The sequence below is a fragment of the Andrographis paniculata genome, unplaced genomic scaffold, assembly GCF_009805555.1.
Source record: "Andrographis paniculata isolate CXL003 unplaced genomic scaffold, ASM980555v1 Contig46END, whole genome shotgun sequence".
Classification (NCBI taxonomy): domain Eukaryota; kingdom Viridiplantae; phylum Streptophyta; class Magnoliopsida; order Lamiales; family Acanthaceae; genus Andrographis; species Andrographis paniculata.
In genome coordinates, this window is record NW_026137580.1 from 3,370,521 (window position 1) to 3,381,149 (window position 10,629).

Below are 10,629 nucleotides of genomic sequence, written 5' to 3' on the forward strand. Positions count from 1 at the left end.
GATCCCGTACAGCTTCCAGCTTGCTCAATTGAATCAGATCATGCATGTTCACATCCCTAAGTCTCAAATGACATAAGGAAATCACATCTTTCTTGGTCGGCAAGGCAACTTCTGATCTTATTTTTAAGATATAGCAATTATGCTTAGACTGAGATCCAACCAACAATCAAAAATTTTCATCATAAACTTCACATGAGTCTTCGGTAAACTTCACCTTTAGACCTTCATCATAAAGCTGACTAATGCTTATGAGATTAGTGTTGAGATTTTCAACCAAGTACACCTTCGATAGGTTAGGTAACCATCTACCTTGAGAGTTTCGTAACCGGTAATTCTTTATTTCACTCCATCACCATAGACAACTTGTCCACAATCAACTTCTTGGAAATCACATAGAAGCTCTTTTTGATTTGTCATATGCCTCGAGCAGTCACTGTCGAAGTACCATGTCTTTTCTTCATTGATGCAAGTGGAGGATAATGCAACATAACATGCATTTGTAAACATCATTGGCTTTCATTCGAATATGATGTTTATCCACTTTTTCATCTCCTCCGAAGGCCAATAAATATTTTTTCCTCTGAATAGGTCATGAATGACTCGTCTACACTGATCACCCTTGTGTCCAACGATTACACAATACATACAATTCACAAGTTGTCTGTACGTCTTCCCAACTACCTCATGCATTTTGTTTCTTTGTCTTTGCCTATTGAGAATCTGTTGCAATGTTGTATTGATTGATTCTTCTGGTAAGCCACCTTTCACAAAAATAGTTTGATTGCTTCTAGTACCATGTTTGTATCCAAGCCCATGACGATCACCGAATGGTTTGCCAATGGAAAGAATCTCATCGAGCTTTTCTTTTCCTATCCTCACACGGGTATTTTCTATAAGAAGTTTTAAAATTTTTTATTCCAGATCAGCTATCTTTGCAAGATCATTCTTGAGAAGTTGATTTAGCTTGGAATTTCATCCGCAAATTCAACATGTTCTTTCCTGATTGTGATTTTCTTCGGTAAGGGCATTATTCCATGGATTTAGTTCATCAACATGATCCTTCAACCTTTCATTACTGGAGATCAGCACTTTATGTTCTTTCACCATTTCTTTGTATTTGTCAAAAATTTCGTCGTAGTCCATCTCTATAAGAGCATCAAAATCAAAGTTGGATATAATCTCTTTTTTGGCTTTCAAAGTGAAGGCTACCACCTATTCTTCATTACGATCAAAAGTTTGTGATACAGATTGATTATCATAATCTTCATCATCATTGAGAGTCACTTCTATAGCCTTAATTTATTTCCTCAAAGCCGTAGGGCATTCGGATTTTAGGTGTCCGAAGCCACTACATCCATAACATGTCACACTGTCTGAGGCGTTCAGATTTTGAGAGACTTGAAACTTTTTTTTTCTGCTCAGGCTTGAAGGCAATGGGTTTTCTCTGAATGTTTTTCTTTTGCTCATTTTGAGGTGGTCGTTTGTTGGTCGTTCAGATCTTCTGTTGATTACTGATCTGTCCGGTTTGCAGCTTCAGTTGCCTTGCCCTTTGTCGCTGTAATATTTTTAAAATTTGATTATAAGGAAATAAAATATTATCCTCATCCACTTCATCAACATCAATATCCTCAGCAGTAAAAGCAATTCATTTGTTTGGATTCAACTTCAAATGGTTCAACTCATAGTTTTGGAGAATCCCAATCAAAGCATCAAGTGACATTGTCTTGATTTCCTCCATTTCTTCAAGAGCAACTACCTTTGGTGCAAACCTCTTTATGATTGTCCTTTGAACCAAATAAACACTTGGCAGCTTGTCAACACAGTAGACTCTTCTAATTCTTCAGAATGTGATTTCAGCTTCAAATTTTCAGAAACTTCGACAGGGTTCATACCCAATTTAATAGATAAAAATCCTCCCATATTTTTCTACTCAAAACATGGACTAACCTCCCAAAAAAATCCCTCAAAATAAAAGAGAACACCTCCCTTCAACTAGAAGTGAAACTCAACTATTACACCATGGGATTTGGGCTTTCCTTTCGGTGAGGTTGAGTAGAACTCTTCAAGTTCTCACTCTCTACTTAAAACACTAAAGATATCAGATTTTCTCTCTTGGAAAATTATAAAAGCCCTACCAATATCATGGGTTGTGCTTATATAAATATACACAAACCCATTTTTTCCAATCAAAATGCGACAACACATGGACTCCAAATGGTCAAATATGTCAAGACACATCTCATGACCAATATATATGCATGCATATGGGATGAAATTGATATATCAAACTCCACATAAATTCCTAAAAAGAAGGGATAGTCAAATATTACCTCTTTTGATAATGGATGTTATAAACCTTTTTCTTCCTTTATTTTTTACTTTCCTTTTGCATGCAATTTTGTGGGATAAAACACTTTTGTCTTTGTATGAAGTAGGACAGAGATATATAAATTTTGTCTCACTTTGAAGCTTTTTTCAATGACCAGAACATCAGACCTTGAACCATGAGTTCGAGCAGGTTGCAGTCTTGCAAACATCTGATTGGTTGTCTGATCTATCTGTGGATCCAAAAGGGACTGAATGTCTCTTCCTTTTTTGTCATATCCTTTTTACTTTTCAAATCAATACTAGCACAATTTCTCTTGTACTTTTTTTCTCTGAAATACGCAGCATTTGAGTTGTCTTTTTTATCTTCCAAAAAGACTTTTCCCAACTCAAATATATGGCAAAATATTCCACTTTAGCAGCCAACATAGACAATTTAGCAACCACACATGCACCTGATTTGTCTGAATATTTTGCGGATCCCCGATACATCAAATTAAATTTTATACCAACAATTTTATTTTGATGTAAATTATATTTTTAACCATATGATTAACAATTAATTCAATGGATCCTAAAGGTTTGTAAATATATATCAATCTATTATATAAGGTATATAGTAGAAATAAGTATTTCTATTTAAATTTCATAATATCCTAGCGATTTTTAATGATAAAATAGTAACATATTAATTAATTACTTAACTATATAATAGGAATGTTTGACGAATAGATAAGCCCGCATTTAGTTTGTAACTAATTCACTGCACTACTATTAGTCAGCAATGCCGACAACTATTTAATTATATCTATATAACAGGTAAATTGATAAATGTATAATTCCATATTTACATTTTAAATTAATAAATAAAACTTTATCATTTAAAATATCGTATATTTTGTTTTTAACATTTGAGTCTGTCCATAGTTTTATAAAAATATAGTCCAAAGGCTCACTGATTTTCAGCGTACCCTCGCAGGAAGCCATGGCGACCGCTCTTCACCATTTCCAAATTACCGATCCAAACACGGCCTTACTGCTGATACTGTTCTTCTTCCTAACTATTCTATTCCTAATTAAGTTGCGGAAACGACACCGTTTTCCTCCGGGGCCCAAGGGTTTTCCGATCATCGGAAACATGGGGATGGTGAACAAGTTAACCCACCGCGGCCTGGCGGAGCTATCCAAGGTGTACGGCGGCTTGCTCTATCTGAAAATCGGAAACGTCCACTCGATAGCTGTGTCGACGGCGGAGATGGCGAAGGAGGTCCTCAAAGTTCAGGACATCGTCTTCTCCAACCGTCCAGCGACAATCGCTATACGCTACCTGACCTACGACCGGGCGGACATGGCGTTCGCCCACTACGGGCCGTTCTGGCGCCAGATGCGGAAGATCTGCGTCACCAAGGTCTTCAGCCGCAAGCGCGCCGAGTCGTGGGCGTCGGTGAGGGAAGAAATCCACGCGCTGATCAAATTCATCGATTCTAGGGTTTCCACTCCAATCAATTTGGGGGAAATCGTTCTCGGATTGACCAAGAACATTACTTACCGAGCCGCATTTGGATCCGTGTCGCGAGACGGCCAGGACGAGTTCCTCAAGATCATGCAGGAATTCTCGAAGCTGTTCGGAGCTTTCAACATCGCCGATTTCATCCCTTGGCTTGGATGGATTAACGGTCAAGCTGCCTTCCATCGCAGGCTGGAGAAGGCTCGCACTGCGCTCGATGGATTCATTGATAAAATAATCGACGATCATCTCCAGAAGAGGAAGAACAAGGCTTGCGGCGCGGAGGAGGAGGAGGAGGACGACATGGTGGATGAATTAATGGAGTTTTACAACGAAGAAGATGAAGATGAAGGTGAAGGCGAGGCGACTAAGAGTGAGTCAGTTTTAAGCATTACCAGAGACAATATTAAAGCCTTAATCATGGTAATTAACCAATATATATATATATAATATAAAATACTCAATATTATTTATTTATTTTTTAATATAGTAGTACTCGTATTATTTTTACAAGGACGTTATGTTCGGAGGAACCGAAACTGTGGCGTCAGCAATCGAATGGGCAATGGCGGAATTACTGAAAAGCCCTGACGATCTCAAAAGGGTTCAGCAAGAGCTGGCGTCCGTCGTCGGATTTGATCGGACGGTCCAGGAGTCGGATCTGGAGAAGCTCACGTACCTCCGGTGTGTCGTGAAGGAGACGCTCCGCCTCCACCCTCCGATCCCGCTGCTCCTCCACGAGACAGCCTCGGAAACCTCCATCAACGGCTACAGAATCCCCGCCGGCTCGCGCGTGATGATCAACGCCTGGGCGATAGGCCGGGAACCGGGAGCCTGGACCGACCCGAACGTGTTCCGACCGGCCAGGTTTCTCGAGGGTGGGCCGGACTTCCAGGGCAGAGACTTCGAGTTCATCCCGTTCGGGTCGGGTCGGAGGTCCTGCCCGGGGATGCAATTGGGGCTTTATGCGTTGGACCTGACAGTGGCCAATCTCTGCCATTGCTTCAATTGGGAGCTGCCGGAGGGGATGAAGGCGGAGGAGCTCGACATGAACGACGTCTTTGGGCTAACGGCGCCGAGAGCCGTCCAGCTTGTGGCGGTGCCGCGCCGCCGCCTCAGCTGCCCTATGTCTTCTTAACAGTTTATCATTATTAATTAGGGTTTAGTCTGTTTGCCGGAATTTATGATGTGGATTGGAATTATATTTTCTTTCAAGGTACGTCAACTATGAATCCTGAATCTAATGTTGAGACAATTAATTTGCAATTCAAATGTTAGGTTTGTTTGAATATGCATGTTTGGATTTCAAAATGAATTTTAAATGTATGACTTTAAGGGTGTGTTAACTATTTTCGTTTTGGATTTTGATTTTGAATAGCAAAATTTTGAACATAAATAGTTGTTTGATTTGATGTAAATATGTATAGATGTGATGTTTTGAATATAAAATTTAATTTTATTGTAATATAATAAATAAAAAATAGGTGAAAAAAAAATTGGAATAGGAAAATCAAAAATCAAATCTCACAAGTAAATTATAAAATCAAAAAAATATTTTGGGATGCAAACGAAGAATTTTATAAAATCGAGAGCGGATACGGAAAACGTGTTTGACAGCGGTTGGCGCGGCCAGAGAAGTTGTTGTCGGCGGTCTTCAACTGCGGATGTGTAAATAAAAGGGAAATCAAGGGCGAAAACGAGTGCCGGTGGCGCGGCCAGAGATGTCGCGGCGGCTGATGTCAACTGCGGAGGTGTTAATACAAGGGGAATCGAGGGCGAAGGCGGCTACCGTGTTTGAGGGCAGCGGGCACGGCTAGAGATGTCGTTGTCAGTGGTCGCAGAATGCATGATCTATGGAGGCAGGGCGATGGGAGGAAGATGGAGTCTCTGTGTGGTAAAATTAGAATTGGTAAATATATTGGAGGTGAGGAATGTGAAAAAATTATATAATTAATTGTTATTTTATTTATAACAATAGTTCGCAGATTAAAAATATACATCATAATGTATTTATGAAAATATCATTCTAGTAAATTATATATGAGGTGTATTTCGTAACAAAACATCATAATAGCTTTGTAAAGACATCATCTGTGATAACCTTATACATTAATATTTTTGAATGTGTACGATTTAAGAAAGTAATTATTTGAAAACTTTTTTATTTTTAATTAGGATCATTTCTACTATTATTAATTAGGTGTGACTTTTAGTAGTTGAGATAATTAATTTTTTTTATCAAAGATTATTAAATTATTTTTTAAAAAACCTAAAACAACTTCGATTAAAATTAACTGTTGAATTAACAATTAAATTGATCGAAATAAATTCAAGATCCTCTTGAATTATATATAACATTAGGATACTATTATTCTTTATTGTTATATTTTATTTGTAATTTACTTTTTAGTTTACTATGGTATATAATATTTTATATTCTTTCACTGTATTATTGTTAAATTAACAAATTGAAATTAGTTATATTATTTTATTGTTAGTGTTGATTTATATTTTAATATATTATAATACATTATTTTAAAACAAATTTTTACTTTGGTTTGATAGAAATAATTTTTCGACTTAAATTCCTACTGATATTTTTACAAAAGTAAATAATAATTGAACTAACAAATTAGGCATATATATATATATATATTTTTAAAAAAAAAAAAAATTTATGTTTTTTTCTCTTTTTCTTTTTATTTTTTAGTTAATAAAAGAAGTTAGTTTATAAAAATGAAAATAAAAAAATAATAATTGTGTTGATAGGTTAAATTATATATTTTCAGTTAATTTGATTTTCTTAAGAATTTTATAGTCGTAACGTTGAATCTTTATGTATTATCTTTAAGAAGTTTAAATTGGTACTCATTTTAATTTTTATTATTAAATTTATTGAATGATACATTACTCTTCGATAGACAATTTTTATTTCCACTGCATATGAATATTAATAGAAGAAGAGCATGGACGTATTCTATAGTAGTGGAAGAGCATAATAGATTGTCCTCAAAATTCGAAGCAGATGTAGTTAAGTTTGTAGCATGGGGCACAAACTGATAAATAAAAATACAGAAATCCTGATGAAGTCATGGTACACCTATACAGAGGAAGGTTTACTGCTAACTATCAAACATAATTATTTCATGGAGAGATGCTGACATTTACGACCAACTACGACGTCGGGGTTGGACCAAGCTACAATCAACACAAACAACGATTCAATTATGCAATTTCCTCCACACTACTTATGGTTGACAACCATGAGGATATAAATCACAGTGGATTATAAGGTAGTTTGGTAAAGACAATACTGAACCTTTTTTTTTTGCAATTTGGTAGTTTGTCCCGTATCATGATATTTTATTATTATATGTCCCGTATCATAATGTTTTTTCTGGAATATTACTAGTGCTTGGTGACATAAATTTGTTATGATGCTAAGTGGGTTGGAAGTTAGCAAATTCTATCCATGAAAGACCAACTTTATATGCAAATATGTTGATTGTGCAACACTTGTGTGTATTCTCCTTTTCTGTGGCTACACTTCATGCACACAATCACATGGGTTTATGGAAATAAATTTGAATTTTTTTAATTGTTTTAATACATTGTGGGATGTTGTTTGAAAAATGATTGAAGGTAAATTTTCAAAGAATTCAAACATTACAACTGGAGTCGATACCCATGACTACTCCACTTCAATTGTTGGTATAAGCATATTATTTACTTGTTTCTACTTTTCTTAACCTAATTCCATAGCACAACTATGCTTCTACTTCATTCATAGATGATTATCACTATTGTTTGCAGGTTGTTGGTCAATTCAATCTAGGATTCATTGTTGGCAAGTTAGATGATAACTATTTCACATGCAGTGGATCAGGTGATCTTCTACCTTTTTACTTAACAGTCGCCTAAGAATAAGCACAATTAAAGGATGATTAGTTTATTGTCATGGATAATTAAGGCATATTGTTCCAACATTTTGGTAATGTATGTGAAAATTCCCTTCTTCTGTCAACAATCGTAGCTGTCTAATTGTTATGCTTTTGGAGCAGCATGCAACATATGAGAAATACAATTACGAACGCCTTTCACAATCGACCATTCTAATTAGCAACCATTACTTAGGGGAGGCATTCGACTTATTAGCTCCTTAGCAGTGATATGAGATCCAAATAACCCCTAACTTCAGCAATATTTGTATACTCCCTATGGCCTCTGATGTGTTAGAGTGTTGTTTTATTTGTTTTTTCAAGTTCGTCTTTTCACTTAAGTTTTTACAGCTGATTGATATTACTTGGTTGTGTTGGTAGATATCTCGAAAAATGATGTTGGCAATGATGTTGACAATATATGCATGGTAGTGTTGCAAAAGTTTCACTGTATGCTTAAGATTCCTTGAAAATCTATGCAGTTGTTTGTGCAAATTATGTTGTGTGACTGTGATGATGTGTAATAGTACGATTGACTGTTATTTTCTTCTTAGGAGGTGCATCTATAAAAAAATGCCATTGATAAGTCTTCTTTGTTTAGTTATTTACTTAGAATCCTAAGAAGGGCTTTATTTGCGATGAGGGTTGTCATGGTTGAAGTTGAAAATACCCATGCCGAATTTTTTGCTTGGATGAACTCTTTCGTTGAAGCACCAGTACGATGTTTATGTTTTGGTTTTGTATATTGCTATATATTTATCGTATGATATGGTCAGTATGACAAGTTGATGTATATTTTTCTGTTGTAATACAAAGTTCCTTGGTCGTTTATTTTCGTCTATCAGTTACAAATTTGCAATTCACATGTATTCATAAATTTGTTTACAATCTGTTTATAAATGTCAGAATATGTCTATTACTTTCGTAACTCGTACAGGTTATTCTTATTTATACAGGTAATACCCTAGCTATTGTCAAAATATTTATCACAGATGTTTCGGTTGAGACCCCAGTTATACTCCCAACAAATTCCGAAGCAAAGATCCTTGGTGAAATACTCGACGGAGATAACATTGAGGGGACATACAATTAGTACTTATTTTTTTATTAGTTTTATTCTTTTGAGAACTAAATGATTTCAAATGTAGTAATGAATTCTTATATATCTTGACTTCTCATTGCAGTTGGTTTGCAGCCCTTGACTTTTTGCTTCTGTGATTATGTAATTGACGAGCTTGGTCATCCGAAGTAGTCGTTCTTAGATAATTTAAACGATTTTACATTTTGTTGGTGTTGGATTGATGGGTATTATATTTTAATTTGAGGATTGTATATTAGTTAGCTGTTATGATGGTCTAGGGCACAATCATAGTTGAGGATGTTTTAAAGTACTATTGACGGTTATATTTCTACATTTGGCATGTCCATGAACTTTGTTGGTTTGACATCATTTTGTAGAATTTGTTAAGGATTTCAGATTATATATGATAATATTATGCTTTTAGATATTTGTAATATTGTTGGGTCCGAAACAAATACGAAGTCAAGTGCATTTATTTTGTGGCAATAAAAAGTAAATTTGACGGCAGATATGCCTTTTATACTATATTTTTTTTACGTATATTTTTTGGAACAAAAGAAGTCTTACGGTCACATGACTTTGTATGAATTTTTTGTTACGGACAATTTTGGAACAAATAGTCTTTCAACAAAAAGTCTGCTTTTGTACCACTTTTTTTGTTACGGACACGTTCGGCTACAAATATTTTTCGACACGATGCCACTTTTGTACCGATTTTTTTGCTAAGGACATATGTTGTAACAAATTGTTATCTGTAGGTTTCACTTTTTGTTCCCTGCTTTTTACTACAGACATTTGTCCACGTAAAAACATTATTGAGGCTTTTGTTACATACAAAAAACCTTAACAAATGCAATAACCACGTGCTTCTTTATAGCGTTGACGAACATTTTTTTGTTACAGATTTTATCGTAACAAAGACTTTTTGTTTCACAATTTTTTGTTGCAGCAAAAATTCATAACAAAGTCACATTAAGGGGGTGTATTCAATTGGGATTTTAATGAATTTTTTTGGATTAAAAAATCCACATAGTCTACGTTGAGTTTGATGGATTTTAATAATTGATTTAAATGGATTTCTACAGATTTGATTGAATTCTTTATGGATTTATATGGATTTTGTAGGATTTTAAAATAATTATTTTGTAAATATATATTAATTATATAAATTTATATCAAACAACAAATTTTATAATTATAATAAATAATTATTAATAAGATAATATTTAATATTAATAAATAATATATAAGTATTAATAAATAATATATATATTTACTTTTTATGTAAAATGGTTATATTAAAATAAATAAATAAATAAATAATTTATGAGTTTTGAAAAAAATATTAAAATAAATAAATAAATATAAATTAACGGTTCAACAAAAAATATATATTAAATATTTATTTCACCATTATCGTAATAATAATATATTGTATTAAATAATTGAAAAGAAAAGACGACAGTAATATAATAATATTTTTTAAAATTATATTTATAATATAAAAGTATATATTTTTAAAAAAATCATAATAATTTGCTAATATAATTTAATTTTAAATTATTATTTTTATTAAAAATTATAATAATAGTAATAAATATTATCATATTATTGATCATATATACAATAATAATAATAATAATAATTTTAAGAATTCATCAAAATCTAACAGATTTTTTTCTATACAAAATTTTCACAAAAATCCATTAGAATCCATTAAAAACCATAGACTTTCAAAATTTGTTGAATATCTCAATATTTGAAAAGACTTTCTATAT

General features: G+C 33.8%; 1 protein-coding gene across 1 annotated transcript; it reads left to right on the forward strand.

Annotated features, from left to right (window-relative positions):
* The first annotated feature begins 3,310 nt into the window (after positions 1–3,310).
* Positions 3,311–4,983, forward strand: LOC127252409 (cytochrome P450 84A1-like). Its single transcript, XM_051276561.1, has 2 exons — positions 3,311–4,255; positions 4,347–4,983. The coding sequence occupies exons 1-2, from the start codon at positions 3,311–3,313 to the stop codon at positions 4,968–4,970; spliced, it is 1,569 nt and encodes a 522-aa protein (XP_051132518.1). The 3' UTR covers positions 4,971–4,983.
* The last annotated feature ends 5,646 nt before the right edge of the window (positions 4,984–10,629 follow it).